Source organism: Lynx canadensis, chromosome F2, assembly GCF_007474595.2.
Source record: "Lynx canadensis isolate LIC74 chromosome F2, mLynCan4.pri.v2, whole genome shotgun sequence".
Lineage (NCBI taxonomy): Eukaryota > Metazoa > Chordata > Mammalia > Carnivora > Felidae > Lynx > Lynx canadensis.
This window is the reverse complement of record NC_044320.2, coordinates 35138755-35161943: the sequence shown is the minus strand read 5'-3', so window position 1 is coordinate 35161943 and position 23189 is coordinate 35138755. Positions and strand designations below refer to the sequence as shown.

Below are 23189 nucleotides of genomic sequence, written 5' to 3'. Positions count from 1 at the left end.
AGTTATTTCCCCTGAGCCAAAGCTAGAACCAAATCCTAGGACTCTGACCTCAGGTACCGGGCCCTTGCACTATACGGCACAGCCCCAGTGCTCTAGTGTTCAATGTTTGGGCTAATTCCTACTCCTGAAAAAGGTCATTTTATAACTGAAAGAAAGAAGACAAATACATAAAGAAATATACTTTAAATACAATTCAAAAGACTGGGGGCTGTAGAAAAAGAAATTGGATTCGAGGAGATCAAAGAACAGCTTTGGTAATCCCACATACTTTCCTCTTCCCGAATACAAAATGCATTCATACTCAATCATGGTCAAAATCTTCCTATAAATACATGTCTTTCAAGGGACGGGGGAGGGAGGAGGGAAGCTTGGAGGACAATGAAACAAGGATGTAGATCAACTACTTCAAAAATGAGAAGTATTTAGGGGCGCCTGGGTGGCGCAGTCGGTTAAGCGTCCGACTTCAGCCAGGTCACGATCTCGCGGTCCGTGAGTTCGAGCCCCGCGTCAGGCTCTGGGCTGATGGCTCGGAGCCTGGAGCCTGTTTCCGATTCTGTGTCTCCCTCTCTCTCTGCCCCTCCCCCGTTCATGCTCTGTCTCTCTCTGTCCCAAAAATAAATAAACGTTGAAAAAAAAAAATTAAAAAAAAAAAAAATGAGAAGTATTTAGTATCAGATTCCTAACATATGAATGAATTTTGAAAAAAACAGCTTGGATAATAAACTAACTTATTCTGCTTCAACCACACAACAATTTAAAAAGAAGTAATACACTTCCCCCCTTCAAAACAAAGTGAGGTCTAATGTAACAGCAATCAAAAAGCTCTAACTTCCTGGGATATAAGGACTCTAACATATAAGCATATATGAAGAATTTCATACCGTCTGCCTTCAAGGGTTCGTAAACTAGCCTCTTCTCGTGCAGTCATCCTCTCTCTTCGAGCTGAATTCTGAGAAGCATGAAGAGGATGATTTGGATGTCCTGGATCACCAGCAGATGCTAATGCAGAACCATAACGTAATTGAGCTTCAGTAGAATCCATAATACTGACCATCCAGTTCCAAGTGGGAATAAGCTTTTCTTCTACATAATTCTATGAAGACCAAACTAAAATAGTTAAAACTATCCAAATAAAGTTAAATTTGATATATAGTAGTAATCTATAAACATTTAAATATCTGTAATGTTAATTCCCATTACATTGGAATTTTCATAATTGACATCCCAAAATTTATTTGGAGTAACTTTTCAATGTTTTCATACCTGTAAGTTTACTGCATCTTGATAAGTCAATTTCACAGCTGCTGGAATCTGAGAGTACACTAGGTGATTATACTTAGGAATAAGGCCCATCAAGTCCGAGATTTGTCTGATAACAATGCTGTAAGCCCTGGCTAAACTGCTCGCAGATGTTAAGTAGCTGCTGGCATTGCTAGCTTCCAAAGCAGCTGCTGCAGCAGCAGCACTCGTGCTGATGGTACCACTCCGGCGTAAATTTGAAGGATCAATATAAATCAAACCCGCTGAACTTGCTACAAAGGAAAAAGGACAACCACAACAAGCTGTCAGATGTTAATTGTGTTTCTCTAGCACTGTATATATTTAAAAGATCAACTGTAACGGCAAATATGGTCACCGAGTGAAAAACGTGGTCTTAAACCACACTAATTTAAGGGAGGGCAATGATGAGAGAGACAAGAATTACTATAGTGTTCTCAACCAGATGCAATTTTGCTACTGCCCCTGCCCATAGAGGGACATTTGGCAAGGTCTATAGACAGTTTTGGTTGTCACAATAGGTGAGTGGGGTTGGAGGAGAGACTGCTACTGGCATCTGATGCATAGAAGTCAAGGATACTTCTAAACATCCTATAATGCACAATCACAAAGGATTATTCAGCCCAAAGTAATCATGGTACAGAGACTGAGAAACCTTGATATAATCATATGTAAATACTTTGTATTTGAACTCGGTAAAACAATGAAGAACTATTATGAAACTACTTGATTTGTATAGATGAACATACATAATTTTTAAAACCTACTTAAGCACTTTCAAGAATACCAAGTTTTCAGACTTGCCTGCTGGTGTGGATGTGCTGGAAGGGGCCGTGCTGGCTGCCCGCTGATGTTGGGTGTTGCGGACAGCCCACTGCATGGACCGGGGAGCTTGGGCAGCACCGTTGGCATGGGAACTATTTGTGGTTCTCTCTAATGGCTCATCAAGCATAAAGGTCTCCTGTTCTATGTCATCACTTTGACTACTGCTGCTATCAGAGTCACTTGAGTCATTTGATTGCGAATCATCTTCAGAAAAGAAGGCAGGAACACTGCTTGCACCTAAATTTTTCATTTTTAAAACCAAAATCAATGTCAGTCTGTTGATATTTAAAACTACAGTGTACTCCGTCATTCAGGAAAATATTACATATATTAAACAGAATGCCAGGCTATAATAGTCCACAAAACTCATAAAATAGTTTAATTACTGGGGTGTCTGGATGGCTCAGTCAGTTGAGCATCCAACTTTTGATTTCAGCTCAGGTCGTGATCCTGGAATCATGGGATCGAGCCCTGTGTTGGGCTCCACACTGGGTGTGGCGTGGAGCCTGCTTAATTTCTCCCTCTCCCCCCCCCACTCTACTTCCCCCTCCCTCCCTCTCTCCTTCCCTCTGCTCCTTTCCCCTGCTCATGTGCTCTCTAAAATAAGGGAAAAAGGATAAAGTTATAAAAAAGCTTAGCCACCCCTTGTACAAATCATAAGGAGTATAGTTTAACCATTTCATGCTGAATATAAATACGGCCTTAGTATAAGCAAGAAAGCTGGATAAGGAAAAGGTAACATACCTGCTTCCGAGCCAGCGGTTGCTGCTGTGACAACACTTCTACGCCCACTAGCATTATCTTGGTTGCTATGGTTACTTTCACTGTCACTTTCTGTTTCAGCTGCTGCTAACAAGTCCAGCTCCATGTCACTCCCTAGGAAATATATTTAAATAAGAAGGAGGGAAAAAATATAAGCGCACTCTGGAACAGATAAGGTCTAATAAGCCAGAATATCCTAAGTTAGCGGGGGGGGGGGGGGGGTAGTGATTATTATTACAGTAAGCATAACTGCCTGCTTAGAAGGAGAAAAATGACTAGGCAAATTATGGTCCTCAGTAGACTATTACACAGCAATTCAAAATCTGTTCTGCACAGCCTTAGGTAAAAAGGGTTGGGCAGGAGAACTTCCACCAATGGGTAGAACTCTGGGCTGGGACCACTGCTCCATTTTCATCTGTTTTACATATTGGGATTCCAAAAGAGGAAGGACGAAAGCTAAAAACGTCTATCTAGAATTTCATGGTATATACACATCAAAACATAAAATTATAAATTTGTGCAGTTTATTGTATGTCAATTACACCTCAACAAAGATGATCCCCAAAAAGTCTATCCAATGGCTACTAGTAAGAATGGTTATGGTGGTAGCAAAAAGGCCAAAAGAATTAGTCAGTGGGGGGAAAAAAAAAAAAAGGCACAAAAATTACACATACAGTATCTAAAAGACATGCATGGGAATGGGGCAGCAAAGGGGAAGGCTGAAAGTAAAAATACAAACTGTTAGGTCCAGGTGGGATTATGGGTCATTTGTTTTCCTTTTCTCTAATTTGCAAATATTTCCTAATATGATTATGACTATCTTAACTTCCTTATAAGAAAAGAGAAAGTTAGGGGCGCCTGGGTGGCTCAGTCAGTTAAGTGTCCAACTTCGGCTCAGGTCATGATCTCACAGCTCATGGGTTTGAGCCCTGTGTTGGGCTCTGTGCTGAAAGCTCAGAGCCTGAAGCCTGCTTCGGATTCTGTGTCTCCCTCTCTCTCTGTGCCTCCCCTGCTCACACTCTGTCTCTGTCTCCTTCAAAAATAAACAAACATTTAAAAGAAAAGAAAAAGGAAAGAGAAAGTCAGGGGTGCCTGGGTGGCTCAGTTGGTTAAGCATCCAACTTCGGCTCAGGTCATGATCTCACGGCTCGTGAGTTTGAGCCCCATGTCTGGCTCTGTGCTGCCAGCCAGAGCCTGGAGCCTGCTTTGGATTCTGTGTCTCTGTCTCTCTCTGCCCCTCCCCCCCTCACGCTCTCTCTCTCAAAAATAAACAAACGATACCAAAAAATTTTTTAAAGGAAAAAAAGGGTAAAGAAAGAGGATACATTATTTTATACATATAAATATATATGAGCATATACATATATATTTATAGGTGTATATATATATACACATATAGCTCCTTCCTAAAATTTTGAAACAGATGCTACAGAATCCCTAGGCTGAAAATATGTTGAACATTACAGTAAATGGGGCTTTTCTCTGTGTTAATATCCTTAAAGATACCTGATGTACTCATACTGAAAAATTTCTCAAATAACCTGCATACCGTCTTCATCATGCTCATCATGTTGTCCCTCTGCCTCAGCATTTTCTTCCCCATGTTCTTCCTGTTCATCATGATGATCCTCTTCTCCAGCCACACCCTCCACCACCTCAACCTAAATCCAGAATCTCATTTGTAGACAATCAAAGTACATAATAAACCCACATCTCTACCAGTGTTCCTCCACAGCAACGTAAACTTAAATACAAAGATCGCTAACTACAGATATTATTAGCAATCAAGAGTTTGAAAATCGTTGGCTAGTGACAACTTGCAATCAAAAATTATGTCAGATATCCTAAAATTTGTAATTGTTGTCCCTGTGCAGAACCTTAAAATTAATAGTTTAATAACTGGGTAGAAAGTGTATTTTTTTTTTAACTTCCACAGTAATAAAGTTTACCTAATGAATATGCAGTATCCATTCTGCCTTCAAATACACTGCACAAAACTACTAAAACTTTTTTTAACATTGAGGATATCCTTTCTATTAACCCTAAAAGCAAGCTTGTTTCCAGTTTTGTATTATCCACTAAATCAAGGATTTAAATTAAAGTGTTTTTAACACATACAACCACAAATGAGAACACATAACAAAACTCTAAACGTTAGAAGCAAACACATGTAATGATAGTAAACTACTATTAGTGAAACTTCTTCCCTCCCAAATAAAAGCCTCTCATCTACCACAATTAAAACAATTACAACCACCTCTTCCACGTCTGCTGAAACAATGTCATCCTGTTCTTCATCTCTGCCCCGAACAGGCTGCGACTGGCTGATGCGCCTCTGCTGTGGGTTCCGGATGATGTAAGAAGACTGAGACTGACTGGAGCTGTGGAGAATCAGGAGCTTATGAGGCCACTGCTGCCACACGGCACACTTTTTATGCTTCTCAGTGTCATTCGGTGTGACCCACTTACTAGGATGTTATTTTAAATCTGACCTAAAAATTCTTGGAAACTAATAATCCATAGATCAGAAAATATGGACCCCAGAGAAATTAATTTTACCATAGAGATTTAACTTAGAAACCTCAGAATTATTTCTACTTTTCTGTAAGTCATTTCATATTTGTTAACGCACATAACTGAAGCACATGAGTCCTTCCCACTGAAATAATCTCCAGGAAATATTTTTCCTTCTCCACTGCTTTCAGTAACAACAGTCCTCAACTTCCAAAGGCTCCGACAGCAGCATTCATCCATTAACAAAGTATGAATGGTGGTGATAAGTATGCTTATTACAAGTGATCTACTCTTCTAAGAGATCTGACATGACCTACTTTGCATCAGCTTATTAACCACTGACTTGTATGTAGAGGGAAAACATTAGTTGAAAAGTATGAATTTGAAAATAGAATCATAACAAAAGGTGGGTGGCCAAAAAGTTCTACTTCCTTAAAAATCTGCCTTGGAAACAAACAGCCAAGAAAAGACAGATGCCTCCATTATAAAAGGAAGGGGAGAATGACAGAATGCAGCTTAAAATGCAGGTCAGAGATCAGAAGATGGTTGTTAAATAATCCTATGACCTACTATTATCCTTTATTTACAAATTAAGAAATGTTAAAGACCTTTAAACGTGTTTACACTGATCCTGTTCTTTCCTCACCTCAGCTGCTCTTAGAAATAAGAATCAAACCAGTTACACATGAAGAATCCACTCAAACTCTCCACCTTCAAATACACAAGTAGTCTCAATATAGTGTTTAATACTAGAAATTTAAGTAACTGGTTCTTCACAGAGCCAGTGAATTACAAAACATATGAGGAAGCTCAAAGAAAATCTGAAGAGATAAAAAGGGTATTTCCAAACTAAGATTTCAATATTTCCAGTATTAAAAAATAAAAGTCAACATTGTGTAAAGCCACAATTAATTAGTATTCCTTAAAAAGAAAAAAAAAAAAATCCTGGAACAAACATCCACAAGATCTATCGTCCCCTCAAAGAACATTAAGGAGTTATGCACTTAGTATGTATAATACTAATAACACCCAAAATATATGATACCCCCCATTCAGTTTTCTTCATACCACGATTCAACTTTTTTCCCACTAGACTTCCTGGCACAACTATAGTCCTGAAGCCCTGTCTAACAGGAGTTGTTAAAACACTTCCAAATTTTGGGAACTTCTAGTTTCAGCAATTTGCCAACTGAAGAGAAATCCCTCTTGGTGTAGAACACCTGAATACATTAAATATTTAAAAACAAAGCACAACTATCCTGGTGATAAAGGGAAACAATTGTACTGAATAAGCTTGAGAGCAATGGTGCCACCATTAACACCAAAGGCATCTGCTGATGTCTCTTAGGCAACAAGGGTTCCAAGGAGCCACAGATTTCACAGGAGACAGTCTGGAGTATAAAGCTTCTACAGCATAGAAATCTGTTCTGTCCCCCCCACATAAATAAAGCCAAACATAAATCGGGAAAGGGTAACCTACTTCAAGAGACTTACCTATCTATATCAGCCATGGCTGGATGGGGCAGGAAAAATATCTCTTCAGAGAACTTTTTGTGGTGGTGGTGGTGGTTTTATTTTTGAAAGAGGGTGAGAGTACGGTGGGGAGGGGCAGAGAGAGAGAAAGGGAGACAGAGGTTCTGAAGCAGGCTCCATGCTTACAACAGAGAGTCCAATACGGGGCTCAAACTAACAGCTTGTGAGATCACAGACCTAATCCAAAGTCAGACACTTAACCAATGAGCCACCCAGGTGCCCCTCTTCAGGGAACTTCTAATTACAAACCTGCGCTCACGAAAGTTTAGGACTGCAATTTGTACTGTAAGGTACGGTGGGTTTGTGATGATTAATCCAAAGTCTCAACACTATCAATAAGGACCAAACAGCAATTATCTCCCCTTACAGTGCCATCTAATATTCAGGAATATAGGAAAAAGGTAAATATCCGTCTAGGATTATCTCTAAATATGTTTAAACTTTAATCACTGTATGACCTTGGACAAGTAACCTGAGTCTCATATTCTGCACTTTTAAAATTAGGATGATAGTGGTTATCTATGAGTTATTGGGAAGATTAAAACAGGTGATGCATTTATAATGCTTAAAAGTTCCTAGTTCATATTAAAATTTCAGTTAACAGTTTTTGTATGAGGCATGGAGACAGAGAAACAGGTTGATTAATAAGGACATTAAGAGTTTTAAAGAGGTGAAGGGAAGGGACAGAAGAAGGAAAAATACTAAACTCAAAACTTTACATTCAGTGGAGTGATAATATACCACCTACCACCCCACACAAGGGAAATCGCAGAGACTAGTCAAATGTGTACTTTTTACTTAAGACATGCCTGAAACACTGATCAAAATACATCCTTACAAGAGGGAGTGATTGTACCGTATAATAATGAAGGACTTTTACTTTATATCAACAGTTGAAGAAAACATGACACTATTATCTTTCTTGATGATCCAATGAGATCTCCTTCTGGGAAGACATGACAGACTGACTCAATCAATCAAGGAGGATAAAGTGGAGAGCTGAAGAATGCACAATACTTAAATAAAGAGCCTAAGAAGCAGGGCAAAGGGACACAAAAATCTTGATACTTAGTAAGAACAGGCTGATGGGCACTTTTTAAAGTTAAGATCACCCCAAAAATCTTTTCAACAGATAAAAAGTGTTTATGTTCCGGAACATAAACACAAAGTAATACCACTTAAGTAACCAGGGAGCTCCTCACAGGGCTATCAGGCTCAGCAGACATCATATGGCACCCAAGAAGATTTTGCTAACAGAATCACTGGATACTGGGGTATGTTTAGCAGGTCTGAAAATATACAGCTTGATTCGTAACCATTTCCAGCAAATCCTGAAAGCCTATCAGTGACAAAGCTACCATGAGAAAGCTTTGACAGACAAACCTGGACTTACATTTCAGGGTATCCTAGGAGACCTGACAATAAAGGAAAAGCTGGGATACATACTGGCACAGGGAATAATGAGAACAGTGAGAGAGCAGATACTGAACACATCAACTCAGATGAAACCCAGGAATGAAGTCTAGGGAAATTGTGCTAAATTTAATAAGGAAGGCGTGCCTTAGTATCACAGAGCTGTTTTCCAGGAAAGAAGAAGAGGGTCTTTAAGTCCCAAAGATCTTCATTAAACATCATTATGATTACACACAGTAACAGAATCAGACGTGAGAAAACCAAATAAACAAGTATTTGCTAAAGATCACTATAGCCCTCCAACTCAAAAATGACCCCTAAACCGTGAGCACATTGGCACTACCTGAGAGTTTATAACAAATACAGAACCTCAGACCCCACCCAGACCTCCAAAATCTGCCTCTGCATTTTAATAAAATCCCCAAGTAATTTGCATGCATATTTAATCAAGCACTGTGCTAAAAGACACCAAAACGTTTCAGTTTCTAAACATTCTGACTCAACAAGCTTACAGTCAAATTACCAATGGGAAAGATAAGTAAAATTTAAAAAATAAATAATCTTAAACTAGAAATATTAAGTTGATGAATTGTTTTAGCTCTCTCCTAGACAATATGGTTGTTGAGAATAACAACCTGCCCACCCCCTAGACAGGAAGTATGTCTACAGAAGTCTGAACTTTCTTACCAGATTATTTTATTGGCATAATAAAAACAGTGCTTTTCCAACCAAAAATAAAACCTACAACTATAAGCCTATTACCTTAGATGTGTAGGCACAATGTATAATTTTTCAAGTGCTCTCACAGGTTTCAAACAAAATAAAATCTTTACCATTTGTTACATAAACGATCATGGACACTTCCAGAGTGCTAATAGAAAGGTTTAGTAAGCCAAATGTGACATTTCCAAAGAAAGAATTAATTAGAATCTGTTACCAGATAGAAATTTACCTGCTAGACTGATCAGATGATGGTCGTGGTGGTAGTGGTTCCACAGAGAACAGTTCTTCACTGCCTTGCATGGCATCTATGCTAGTACTAGCCAGAGTGAAAGGTGCAGTCGGGCGAGCGATCCCCATTCTGACAGGAACAATCAGCGACTCTGCTACATTGCACAGTTCTTCTACAGCGTAAGGTAGCAGTGCTTGGAATACACGCTTGCATTTTCCAATTGGCTGCGGAATAAAGTTACTGAAGCAAAAGGAAAAAATAGGAATCTTTTATGAAATCTTTTCATACACACAATGTTATCATTATCACAAAAAATGTGTGTAAAGTGATAGAAAAGCTCAGATCAAAAAGGATGTCTTACTTTTTCTTTTTGGATGAAGCCATTTCCACACTAAGAATGACAAAAACTCTTGCCACTGAACGCAAAAACCTCATTGTCACAGCAATAGCTTCTTCTCTACGTCCAGGTGTGTATTTGTTTTGGAGTTCTTTCACGAGTGTACCTAGTAGAGTATCTAAAAGCTTTAAAAATTGTAATAACTCTATTAATGCTGAGACATCTCTTAAGATGTTTGGACATTTATAAAGCAAAAAGTTCAAACACCTTTTCAATATTACCATTTCATAATAAAAATCTCAAAATAAATTTTACCAAAACACTTCTAATATCACTGATTAATTTATGCCCATGCCTACCATGTCTTTGACCTACAGTAGGCCTCGAATGTCTTCCGTTTTTAGTCTTCTAGTTCTATGTGTATCATACATAGAAAAATAACAGATATATCAAATCAGAGAAAGAATAATTTCACTCACTATAGGGTACATATTGAAACAGCAAAGTAGTTTCAAATATTTATATTAGTAAGTTCATAATCCCATCCCTCTCACTTAACCATTTTTATTGTTACTTTCTCAGTCTCATTTCTATGCATCATCTATCATATACATATTAATTATAGAGAACATCCAATTTTCATGTTATTTCGGGGTTTTTAAATGTTACTTAAAATAACCTTTATTTCTAAATTGCCGCATTACATTTCAGCAAGTAGCTGGGCTATAACTTGATTCAATAATCTATTATTGGCTCCATCAAGTATTTCTTTTCTATATTTTTTATTATTCTGTAACATGATCTTTTTTCTGTCACAAATTATTTCTTTATGATAAGTCAAAGGGCACGGATTTTCTTTCTTCTTTTAAATGTTTGTTTATTTTTGAAAGAGAAAAAGAGAACACGAGGGAGGGGCAGAGAGAGGGGAGGACAGAAGATCCAAAGCGGGCTCCATGCTGACAGTCAAGAGCCCGATGTGGCTCAAAACTATGAACCGTGAGATCATGACCTGAGCTGAAGTTGGACACTTAACCGACTGTGCTACCCAGGCGCCCCAGAGGGCACTAACATTCCTATGGCTTGTGATATTATTGCCAAGTTGTTTTCTAAAAGAATACCAATGCAATGCCACCCGATCAGTGTCTGAATGTGTTCTTTTTCCCATAACCTCACCAGCACTAGGTTTTATGATTTATATTCTTTTCTAATTTCAGAGCAAAAAGGAGTACTTAAAAAAAAACATTTGCACTGAGTCAATTTTGAACACTGCTCCATACATTTCTATATACTGTTATATTTTTAGCACATTTTAGGATTTTTGTTTAGAATGAAAGGAGTTTCTGTGTTGAGATATTTAAATCACCCCCAAATTCCATTCCCCTGAATGTACTGTGTAATTAGACCTTATCAGTACTTAGGAGGTTGGATCAATAAAATTATGGGAAACTAAGTCAGAAAACATTCTTTTAATGTACTTGTAAACAAACATCCAAAGAACTTACCAAAATATCTGCTGTACACTTGACTATAAGGCAATGAGTGAAACAGTCCAGCCGAATGGTGCCACTTTGCTGATTGAGGTAAACTTGCTCTTCTGGCAAAAGATGGCCTATCCTACTGCTGGCACTGAGACTTGAGGGGGAAGGAAAGACAATGCATTGTAATCACCTCCATTAACAGGGGAAATACATAAATCTAAAACGTTTTTAATGAATACATACGGGTCTTTATTCTCCTGTGAGCCAAACATAATCATAGATTTCAAAGCATTCCAATCCTGTAGAACACGCTCCAATGCAAGCTGGGCAAACCTTGGGGGCTCTAAATCATGATCAGGCATATCTGAATCTAAGCAGAAAAAGAAACAGTGGGTAAGACAGAAATACATAAAATCCTTTGTATATGGGTCACAATTGTCAGACTCACCCACCTTCAGGATTGGCTGTTTTTCTATTACGATCCTCCCTGATCCGAGGAGGTCTGTACTGGCAGTGCTCTACTGTCTGCCTTGCAACTGTCTGCACTAAAAACAGTAAGAGGTGCTCTCCCCTGCAAAATGGAACGAACATCATTGTGAGCAGGGAGAGGGGGAGGGCTACTCAGATGTGCTGTGTTTTTCCAATTTATGTCCTAAAAAAACCCCACTTGCCTGCTGTTTGGCAGAGTGACCAGATTAGTGGCAGTGAGTAGGCGATAAAGTAGATCAAGACGAGCAGATTTCTGTCCAGCAATTAGAGTTTTACACTTACATTTCTCCCAACAATCACAATACGCTGTTGGTGACGTCCGTTTGAGTCTAGAAAGAATTCATACACAAGTACAAAAAACAAAATTAAAAAAAAAACAAACCACAAAGATCTCTATTGAAATCATGGAGATATAACTTACTGACCCAAGACAGAACCCTTGTTAATATTTAAATGCAAAGTGTAACAATTCTTAAAGCATGCTTAACTACAAGTATTACTTAGTGGCATGAAGTCTACAGAGCAACTCTCCTGAGGGATCTTGTAATGACTTGAATATAGTCACGTCTTCCAGAACATCTTCCTTAATTCCCTATAGCCCCCATTCAGTGTAAGTGGTCCTCCTATGTGCATCTAATGAGCCCTAAAACCCTTATGAGCAAATGTTTCTTGCTTGTGTCCCCTGATAGGACTGTAAACCGTGCAAGGACAGAGACTCCCTTGTCCACCACCACCCAAATATCTAGTGTGTAACAGCACTTGCTAAGCAATCAATGAATAGATTCACTTTTAGATGTTTAAATTAAGGAAGAAAAACATATTAGCCAAAGTTCTTTTAATAAAAGTAATAAATAAGCACCAATGCAATATCTATAAACATTTTCTACTTGTCCTGTATAATCATTTATTTTAAAGCACAATAGATGGTTTTTACAAACCAATTCTCTGTTAACCGTAACATCTACATATCTGTGGCACAATTATAGCTGATATCTCTGCTGAGACTCTAAGGCACTGCAAATGTTCATGCTGGAGTATTTTATTGCTTCTTAAGTCTGTGAAAATTAACACACTAGCCATGGTAACTCTACTGCTGGATGAAAGGTTATTACATTCACTTTAAGAAGTAAATAAAGCACAGGCCAAACATTCACCATTTTTCACTTAATACCTGTTATGATCTCCTGCTAGGAGACCCTACTATAGACTGAGACTCTGGAGAGAGAATATAGACAAAAGCAAATGAACAACATTTCAAAGTACACTTTAAATCAAGAACCACATTTTCATAAATAAACTGGCTTAAAGAGAACAACTTGAGAAAACCTTATGCTTCCTGAAAAATGAAGTAAAACATTATCTTGGTATAGATTATTTTAATACAGCAATATGAATCTAAGCAGTTCATATAATTAAGGAAAACTAGAACTGTACTCACTTGCAATCATGACCTTTATGACAAACTCTTGCACATTCTGTACAACAACAGAGTGACTCCAGCAAGCCACAAGTTCGACACTCAAAAATATCCTACAATTAGAAGGGTTTATTTCTTAGAAGAATGTACATTTCATTAGCTTAGTTATTTCTAGTATTTTCTAAAGTCCATCACAATGAAAGCAGAGCAAAGCTAATGTGCTATGGAAACAGAATCATAAACGGGTACAGCACTGGAGGTACAACGAATGGAAATCAAATATTTATAAGTAGGGCAAAAATAATTCATATCACCACCCCCAAAAAGGTGCTATAGTTATAAAATCTGTGTCAAGAGCTGTGAATCAAATTATGCTACTGAGTGAAGATTTCTAATTTTCGTGATATCGAATAACTAATTTAATGATCATCTCCTTTGCCTCACTTATTTGGGAATAAAAATTATTTTTCTTTGGAGAATTTTATAACTCAGAATAAAAAGAAATATCAGACTCACAATTCCAGAGCTAAGAACTATAGAACTGTAATTCTAGTAATGGTGAAAGGGGAAAAAAGAAAAGAATACCTGAAGACAGCATAAATACAAAGAAGTCTAAAACGGCCTACCTGGTTAATGTGCTCTGCTCCTGTCCATGTAAAACTGCAGGTATCATTACAACATAACACATATAAGGGTGAGTCATCAGGGTTGGTACCTGATGGGCAAACCATTCCCATAAACACATCTTCCTCTTTTTCACTCGAGGATACTTCAGCTAAAAAGATTAAGAACACAGTAGTTCACATACCAAGATAGGCCTTAATCACAATCAGCTACTGCTTTACTCAAATGCAAAAGCTCTAACATTTACACAGTATAAATCAAAACTACTATATATTAATTTTAAAAACTGAAATACAGGGTGCCTGAGTGGCTCAGTTGGTTGGGCATCTGACTCCGGCTCGGGTCATGATCTCGTGGTTACTGAGTTCAAGCCCCGCATCAGGCTCTTGTGCTGACAGCTCAGAGGATGGAGCCTGCTTCGGATTCTGTCTCCCTCTCTCTGCTCCTCCCCCATGCACACGCGCACGCTCTCTCTTGCTCTCTCAAAAATAAATATACATTAAAAAAAAACCCAGGGGCGCCTGGGTGGCGCAGTCGGTTAAGCGTCCGACTTCAGCCAGGTCACGATCTCGCGGTCCGTGAGTTCGAGCCCCGCGTCAGGCTCTGGGCTGATGGCTCGGAGCCTGGAGCCTGTTTCCGATTCTGTGTCTCCCTCTCTCTCTGCCCCTCCCCCGTTCATGCTCTGTCTCTCTCTGTCCCAAAAAATAAATAAAAAAAACGTTGAAAAAAAAAAAATTAAAAAAAAAAAAAAAAACCCAAAACTGATATACAAGTCAACATGCAAGGAAATCCAGTCAGTTCTGGTGCAAAATAAAGCAAACTGTAATTATATCATAACCACATGACAATAATACACCACACCTCAGCTGAATACACAGCTCTATGTTATGCAGTTAAGATTCAAGTTCTAGCTCTATTTAATAAATTATAGACAATCACATAAATTTTAGAGTCTTCTAAAGGCTGGGTGTAGGAACTGATATTCCTTACTGCTTTCTATTAAGCAAGAATTCCAAGTCAGAAGGAAGAACAATAAGAAATCTGGCCTATTATTTCCATAAATTTGTATCATGATCAACAGTTAACCACTGGCAGGTTCTATCAGTAACCCGTCTTTATTTTCAAAAGATCAGTCATGGGACACCTGGGTCACTCAGCTGGTTTAAGCACCTAACTCTTGATTTTGGCTCAGGTCATGATCTCACGGTTCAGGAGAGCAAGCCCTGTACTGGGCTCTATACTAACAGCACAGAGCCCACTTGGGATTCTCTTTCCTTCTCTCTGCCCCTCCCCTACTCCCCATTCTCTCTCTCAAAATAAATAAACATTAAAAAGAAAGTCATTACGTTACCCATCATGCAATTTTTTTTTTAATTTAAAAACTTATACCAGCTGTTTTTTGGTGGAAAGTTCGAAAATACAATATACTTGAAAAAGGTAAACATGAATTTTACACACACAAATACACAAAAGAATTATCTTGATAGCTTCTACTCAATTATTTCATCATGCAAAAATTAGGTTTGATTAATTGTATAATAAATGTAGAAAAGAATCTTTTCAAATTAAAAAATAAACAACTCTTTTAGGACTTGTAATAAATTACCTTTTGCAATTTTCTGGGCTGTTTCTAAGATGGTAATTGCAGCTGGATAAGCTCGGCCACTTACAGCTGACATAAATGGGGTCATCCCTCTTGCGTCCCTAAAATGAGAAAAATTATGCATAAAAATATTAATTTTTAAATATTTCCTTTCTTCATTATAAAAGAAATGTTCAAGATGAAGCAAAAAAGTTGTTTTGTTGTATTAAATAACGTCCTACCACTCAAAGGAAATCCCTGGTGGTATTTTCTAGTCTACTACCCACATGTAAAAAAGGAAGCCCCTCTCTAAGAATCCTTGTCTCTCTCAACCTGCTCTCCTTTCTTGGTCTTAGTGACATTAAAGAATAAATCAGCAGGGGCTCTAGAGTCAGACTAATATTTTCTAGATGTGGCGATAACAGGCTCTATCTCATACAATTGTGATGAGGATTAAGCCAATTGTTACTTAAAAGCTTTTCATTTGCTTAGTAAATAAAATGTACTCAATAAATGTTAGCTATTTTTATGTATTTTCTCTTAAAAATGTACCTTCAATATTCTCCACTGAATTTCTATTCCCTCCTGGATCCTTTGCAATTCCTCAAATTTAGTCCTCAACCACCTGTGCCTCTCTCTCTCTGATCCACCAAAGCAACTACCACTTCTATGATGATAACACAGTTCAAACATCGACACTTGCTTACTTGGTAAATCTACTTAGGATTTCCCAGTGATACTGCACTTTCAAAATGTCTAACAACTAAAATCACCTTTCTCCCCAAACCCACTCTCTACCTATGTCGGCCAACAGCATCACTGTTCCTGGGAACAAAGACAAAAAATTTGGATTCTTCATGAAGTCCCCCTTCTAACTCAATTTTTTGCTCTTGCATCTAATCCCTTTTTTCCATTTTCCAGTTCAGTTTATTGTAACACATATACTAAAGGCAACAGGTAGACATAAAAAAACAAAGCCTCAACTCCAGTCTCTACTCTTACCTATTTTACTCCTTTTTTTTATGCCACCATCACATTATTATTCTTATAAACCCACTTTGATACTATTATAGTCTAACCAAAGCCATCTGAGGATTCAAGCCCAAAGAATAGAGACCAAAGTGGTGGCTTTAACCTACTTCTTCAGATTCAGTGGCTATTGTTCTCCTCTTCTAATCCTCCACTTCTAATCAGATGCATCACTGTTTCCTTAAGTATTTATACTTCTCCATTTTTATGTTGTTGCTCACTCTTCTCCCTACCTATTCCCCCAGCTTCATACTACCTCCCTGCTCAGATAAGAATGAGCCAGCTGAGGAGCGCCTGGGTGGCGCAGTCGGTTAAGCGTCCGACTTCAGCCAGGTCACGATCTCGCGGTCCGTGAGTTCGAGCCCCGCGTCAGGCTCTGGGCTGATGGCTCAGAGCCTGGAGCCTGTTTCCGATTCTGTGTCTCCCTCTCTCTCTGCCCCTCCCCCGTTCATGCTCTGTCTCTCTCTGTCCCAAAAATAAATAAACGTTGAAAAAAAAAAATTAAAAAAAAAAAAAAAAAAAAAAAAAAAAAAAAAGAGCCAGCTGAGAATAAAATCCTCTACATCTTTACTAGCCAGGAGGATTTTACCAAAATTTACTTTCTTTAGCTTATATTATTAAAGCAAACTCCAACCACCCACACCTAGGATTGGAGGAACTTGGGAGGAAGGGGGGTACAGAATGCTTAAATTGGAAATAATGTATTTTTTAACAATCCTTCATCCTCATCACACACACACACACACACACACACACACACACACACACACACATCACCATCACAGGCATGCTCTCAAATTAAGATTCAATGCTCTGAAGTATTCTCCTAATACTTTATATATTGCCAAATACAATTAAAGCCAAGAACCTTTCTTAACTGGGTCATCTGTATGGTAACCAATTTCCAGTTATACCACTTGGAAAATTTTATTAGCAACTCCAGGAAATTCTCCTATATGTGTAATATAAAAAAGGAAACAAATGACCAATTTGAGAATTCCTATGCTTATTAACTAAAGGGCAAAAGAACTTTGCCTTTCCTCTAATTTGTTTCAAAGCTGTCATCAACAGTACCAGCTTATTAATAGAACGACGTATTCAGTGTTTTCCAAATAGTTCATGTATTTTCTCAGAAAAGGGGTTGGGGGAAAGCAACTACTATTGAAAGGGCACTAAAATAACTGGTGAACTAGAAACACACTGCAGAAATGCAAAATGGATTAAAAATAGAGAGAAAGGAAGTAAGAACATTCAATGAATTTTGAGACAACACCAAATGACTGAATGAATTGTACAAAGATAATACCCTTAAAAAACACCAAAAATTCAAGTGAGGAAATAAAAATAGAAAGATATACCTTTCTGAAACAGAAAGAATATATTGGCATATATACCATTTTTACCTATGCCTCAAACCACTAATAAATTAGTAAGCTTCTTCTGTAATAATAACTTATTTCCAAGTCAGTGACTTATTTTACTAGCGGGGGCGGCCTTCATTAAAGTAGTAAGTTCACAAATTATGTTCATTATGGCCTAAGGTCAATAAGGCTTAAACAAAAATCTCCTTGCCCTTAATAATAAAAAACTCAAAACACCTTCTTGTACTTAAATATGGAGAGGTTGCTTAAGGGTGATGCCTGGGAGTCTCAGTTCTGGAATTAAGACATGGACCACGGATGGAATTCCAGCCACTCACTAGTTTTGTGACCCTGAGTGGGTTAATTAATCTCTAAGACCATTTCTTCAAATATAAAATGGGAATAGTATTACCTACTCCAGACAGCTATTGCTAGAATTGGAAGAGTTAATCCTTTGGCACAGATAAGAGCTAACTTTTATAAAAATGCTTATTGTTATGAATTTGTAAAGGAACATAAACAATCATGCTGAAAGCAGAGCTATACTCTGTCAATGGTTAATGAGCACTTATCATATAATACTTATCAAAAACTGCATAATCTCATCATGATTTTGCAAGTCCAAAAAGATTTCCAAAGAAACCATCAGAATCATCCACAGAGTTTTAGCATACAGATTCCAGGCCCCATCCCAGACCTACTGAGTCATACTTTTGCTGCAAAGTTTGGGGAAGAATCTGTATAATTTTTTAAGTTCTCCAGGTGACAGTGATGAAATTTATGAATTCACATTTGAGAATAGCTATGCTGTGATTTTTTAACACACGCACACACACCTCCTGATCAAACTTACGTAAAATTGGTTTGTATTCATTTAGTGTACACTGTATTATACTGGAGTCTTTCATTGAAGGGAGCTTAATTACAGAGGGAATAAATGCTAGATTCTGATCAATTAGTTTAAATTCACATAAGATAACTGTTGCCCATACATTGCAACATCAACTTAAACAGTAAAAGGAGCTAAGCTAGATCTTCATATCAAAAGCATATTAGGGGCGCCTGGGTGGCTCAGTGGTTAAGCGGCGGACTTTGGCTCAGGTCACGATCTCACAGTTTGTACATTCAAATCCCGCATCTGGCTCTGCGCCCACAGCTCAGAGCCTGGAACCTGCTTCAGATTCTGTGTCTCCTTCTCTCTCTGTCCTTTCCCCACTCTCACGCTCTCTGTCTCAAAAATAAAGATCGAAGAAAAAAATTCATTAAAAAAAGTATATTAAACTTCTTACTTGGCAGAGAGGAGTTCTCGTAAATAGGGCTGCAGAACAACACTGTCGCATAACAATTTTAATATAAAATGAGCATTGGCCTTCCGATCCTTGGATTCTACTACAGATGGCTCTGTGGAAGGACCTGTAATTAAGCAAATCCATTTGGTAACAAGAGTAAACAAGAGTGAAAAGAATATTCTGAAATAACATTAACAAGGAACCATTAAATAAACCAACAGAAAAATATTCTAGTATTAGCAATAAACTGCTAATTTCATTATACAGAATTTAAACACAACACATTTTACAACTCCCAACTGATTTTACAACACTACAACCTCACAGACATATGAAGATCTAATTCAGAGAATTAGATGTTTTTCAAGCCAAGGTAAGTCTCGTTGAGATAAAGTGTGGCTTTGTAGAAACCCAAATGCCTAGGCAGATAAAATAGTACAGATTCTCACCTGGAATGGTGGAGGTGCTTGGTCCTTGACCGGTGCCAGTCGCTGCTGTGGTAAGAGATCCCACAGCAGGGGCCAGGATAAAATCAATGTCACCATCTTTCAGTAAACAGAACAGCAGGATGTACATCATTATAGGCAACATATCCCTAACATTTTCTCTTAACTGGCCTTAAGGCTTTTCTCTGCAAGCCAAAGGTCAAATCGGACAGAGGTTTAAGTGGAAACTTGTTTTCCAAATTATGAGAGAAGGAATCCTCTGAATTATTGACTTGTTATGATGTATTACTAGTTAGCTTCTTGCCAGTGTGGGAAATATATTATCTCAATAAAACAGCTTCTAGAATTTTAATTTTTAAGTTATAAACCCCTTAAACCAAATCTTTGCAACTAAACTGGTTACAATTTGCTTATTATGCTACTTTTAAATACTTCAGATTTCTAAATATCCCATTCAAGTGTTCAATTTCCTTTCTCTCAGGACCTTGTTTTTTTGCTAAACACTAAATAAAATAACAGATCTTACCAGGATCCATCGCAGGAGGGTCAGGAACCCAACTAGGGGGAGCTATGGGGGGTGAAACTGGATCCTGGTGGTCACTGGATGAAGCTCCAGCTTCATGTCTACCCAAACCAGCTGCTCTCAACGAACGTCTCATCATTTCCCGTAACCTCAAACTAGAAGAACATGGACAAAATCAGAGCTCACTACCATGGCTAAATGTAATGAAAAGGTGTACAGAACTCATCTGAGATCAAAGTTTGTTCTATAAGCAAATACTCCAGGCAAGGGAAGTGAAGTACAAATGCCAATTCTGGAATCACAAAGTCAGTGAGGGATAGAAATGAAACTGGGGGCACCTAGTACCCAGTTCAGCACTAAAACCACTATATTAAGCTCCCACACAAACTTAAGCACAGGGAACAAAACTTACGGTGAAGATTAGAAAATAATCTTTCATACATTAAGGTAAATGAACAGCTGAACATTAAGACAAAAAAATTTCTGTCCCCTGTTTATAATCAGTGAGAATTAAGTTTAATAATAGACATCAGCAAACATACTAAGTAGCACAAAACCAATATTGTTAGCCCACTAAATAAAATCCCTTTGCTGTGATCTCAAAAACAATTAAACTAATGTCCACACAGTGAGTAGTTTTAAAACAAAGACCAATTTAGATTTATTTTTTATACCCAAAAAAAAAAAAAAAAAAAAAAAAGGGAGTTTTTTTTAACAGTACAATTTGTATCCCAAGGAATTTAATGCAACTGGAGCTTGTAAAATGTGTTAGATTAATGTCTGGGCGTGATTTTTTTTTCTTCCTGCTATACAAGAAAAAAAAAAATACTGCACAGGTGTGCACATCACTAAAAAGAGAAGGAAATAATCACAAACACAGACCTTGTTAGGGGAACTGGTAACTACCTGTATAAAAATCTACACCTCTGAATAAAAGCTTACAAAGCCTACAAAATTAACACATTACGAACTAACAGCAATTAAAGAGAGAGCATATGAGGCAAATCCTTTCCGTCAGCCACAATTTTAGAGCTTCTAAATGAATAAAGACTAAAAATTCAATTATAAGGGCCAGGCAACACATAAGGGACTTCATTCTCCCATGCAGATTTAATCCCAGACACAACATTTCTCTGATGTGAAAGACCTACCACCTTACCAGGTGAGCATTATATATATATCTACAAATAAGTAATTTAGAAAGATTTTTATTAATGTTTGAATCTTCTAATTATAATTGTTATGTAATCCGAGGGTAAATGTGTTTTTCCATATTGATACACTTTCAATTTCAAAAGGACAAATTTTCTAAAACTTTTACAAAAATTTCCTTTAGAGGCTACTTTCAAGAACACATCTATTTTATAAAGCTTATGTATGACGATATACCTCTGGGAACAGAAACATTCTTTGGAAGATTCTGCAAAGTAAATTTTAATGTCTTAAATAATGTATTAGTTATTATAGTATTCACTATCAAAAAATACCTACAAGTAATTCTTTTATGGTATCAAGATCTTCTCTCTCCCAATTTAGATATCTGAGTTTTTATAATATGGAGGGGAACAGGACATAGGGATTATGTCAGTCGAGGTCACTTCCCTGTCCGAAGACATCACCCACAGAGAAAGGCAGTCTCCTTACCAGTTAACAGCACACACCAGGGTGACTGTTCACATTGTGATGTTCCTATACAATTTTAAGCTCAATATATATACTTGGTATCCTAATGTGTCTTACTCAAAACAGAGAAAAAAATCAGTAGTAGCTGGGAGGCACTGCATATAACCTGAAAATAAATACATGTTTGGGGCCTATTAAGAAGAATGCTTACATCAGGGTCACAAACTCAATGCCTCCTGGGCCTGGAAGGCAGTATCAATTGAGGAAAGGGCAGTCAGGTGTAAGAAATGGGGAGTAATGGCAAACTAGAAGCATACATGCTCATGTGAAGGCATTCAAATTTTAAAGAAAAAAAAAAAAAATTTAACCGTGCACAGGCCAAAAAACATATGTGGGCTATTCTCCAACCTCTAGCTTAGAGCAGATTAAGAATAAAATGAAGATAAGTGGAGACCATAGTCTCATCTTGAACTTGCAAACTCCCAACTCTGTTGTTGTGATGTAGTCAATTCAATATTAAATGAGGGGGTCATTCCTTTGTCATTTTAAAAAATTGTCCTTAACCTCTTTTCTTCATTAGGTCTTGGGAACATTTTTAAGTACAATGCCCAGCTCCTCATATAGATTCTTTAAAAATAAAAAACAAAAAACAAAAAAAAGAAAATTATTCTTCAAGATGTTGTACACAATTCATGAAGATTCACCTGTATCCTCAGTGGCTGAGGACAATACTGAGGAGATACCACCTTGGCTGCTAAGATTCAGAGTTTTGACATTTCTTCGATAGGCTTGCCTGGAGTCATCGTATTTTCTGACAATATGGAAGAATTCAAGGATGATGTAATTTCCTCTTTGTAAGCACGTTATATCCATGCTACAGAAGCCTTAGAATCCAGTCATGTTCAAACATACCACTGTGACAAAAAAGCGAAGGTCATGTGTCTTCCAGATTAACAATCTCTAGAGTACATACACCTGCAATCAGATGCATCAATCAAGCTTTCCACTAAATCTGCCCTTTGTACTCAGGAACTATGAGTCACATAACAAAACTTCTGAGTCAAATCATCATCTGAAGACATTTAACAGTACTCCATTCAATATTGAAATTGCATCAGTTTTGAGCTTACAGCTCATGAATCCCAGCCTGCATACTCATCAAGGGGCATCGCCTAGAAAATCCATTGTAGGCTAGAGGAGGGTTTCACTTCAATGAAGCAGAGTCTGTGGACTTCCTACTGCCCGGCGTGGATAATAAGACTCCTGTGCTTTCATCTGTTCAACCGGCAGCCCTGAGTTTGAACTGGTTAAGAGCACTGCAGTGAAATCTTCGGCAAATGCCTCAAAGGAGCTTACTCTGCAAATTATTTCTGTGAGCAACACATCACCCACTCTTGAAGCTCCTTTTAGTCTTTGCCTTCAAAATAATCCTTACATGAAAAAAAGATGGCAGCACTGGCATTGGACCAACCATATCAGAGTCCAACTTGATCTGCACCTGTATTTTCCCTGAGGAAATGAAATACCTGAAATAATTCAGACACTAATTTCTTCAAGAAGAATTTAAGTTGCTTTCCATTTTAGACCAAACACTTTGTCTACCTAGTGTAGTCCTAAACAAATAAGCTGGTGATAATTTCCATTTTGTATCGTCTATATAAGGTCTTTGTACTGTTTTAAATTACAATTTGGTCACCCATAAATAGTTTTTGAT

At 37.7% G+C, this 23189-nt stretch overlaps 1 protein-coding gene across 6 annotated transcripts in view; it reads right to left on the bottom strand.

The window, feature by feature from the left end:
• UBR5 (ubiquitin protein ligase E3 component n-recognin 5) overlaps positions 1–23189 on the bottom strand; it is a 137982-nt gene that overhangs the window by 27775 nt on the left and 87018 nt on the right. For 5 of the 6 annotated variants that reach the window (XM_030304081.1, XM_030304075.1, XM_030304077.1 and 2 more), the window contains exons 23-40: positions 19856–20007; positions 19333–19428; positions 18884–19007; positions 15229–15326; positions 13625–13773; positions 13020–13111; positions 11764–11910; positions 11545–11663; positions 11336–11462; positions 11117–11246; positions 9639–9799; positions 9278–9517; positions 5123–5246; positions 4415–4526; positions 2848–2979; positions 2083–2340; positions 1264–1532; positions 882–1093 (exon numbers count right to left, since the gene is read on the bottom strand). In XM_030304081.1, the coding sequence (XP_030159941.1) occupies positions 882–1093; positions 1264–1532; positions 2083–2340; positions 2848–2979; positions 4415–4526; positions 5123–5246; positions 9278–9517; positions 9639–9799; positions 11117–11246; positions 11336–11462; positions 11545–11663; positions 11764–11910; positions 13020–13111; positions 13625–13773; positions 15229–15326; positions 18884–19007; positions 19333–19428; positions 19856–20007 (2742 nt within the window). The remainder of the gene's footprint in view (positions 1–881; positions 1094–1263; positions 1533–2082; positions 2341–2847; positions 2980–4414; positions 4527–5122; positions 5247–9277; positions 9518–9638; positions 9800–11116; positions 11247–11335; positions 11463–11544; positions 11664–11763; positions 11911–13019; positions 13112–13624; positions 13774–15228; positions 15327–18883; positions 19008–19332; positions 19429–19855; positions 20008–23189) is intronic. The other variant, XM_030304079.1, reaches the window with a different exon arrangement.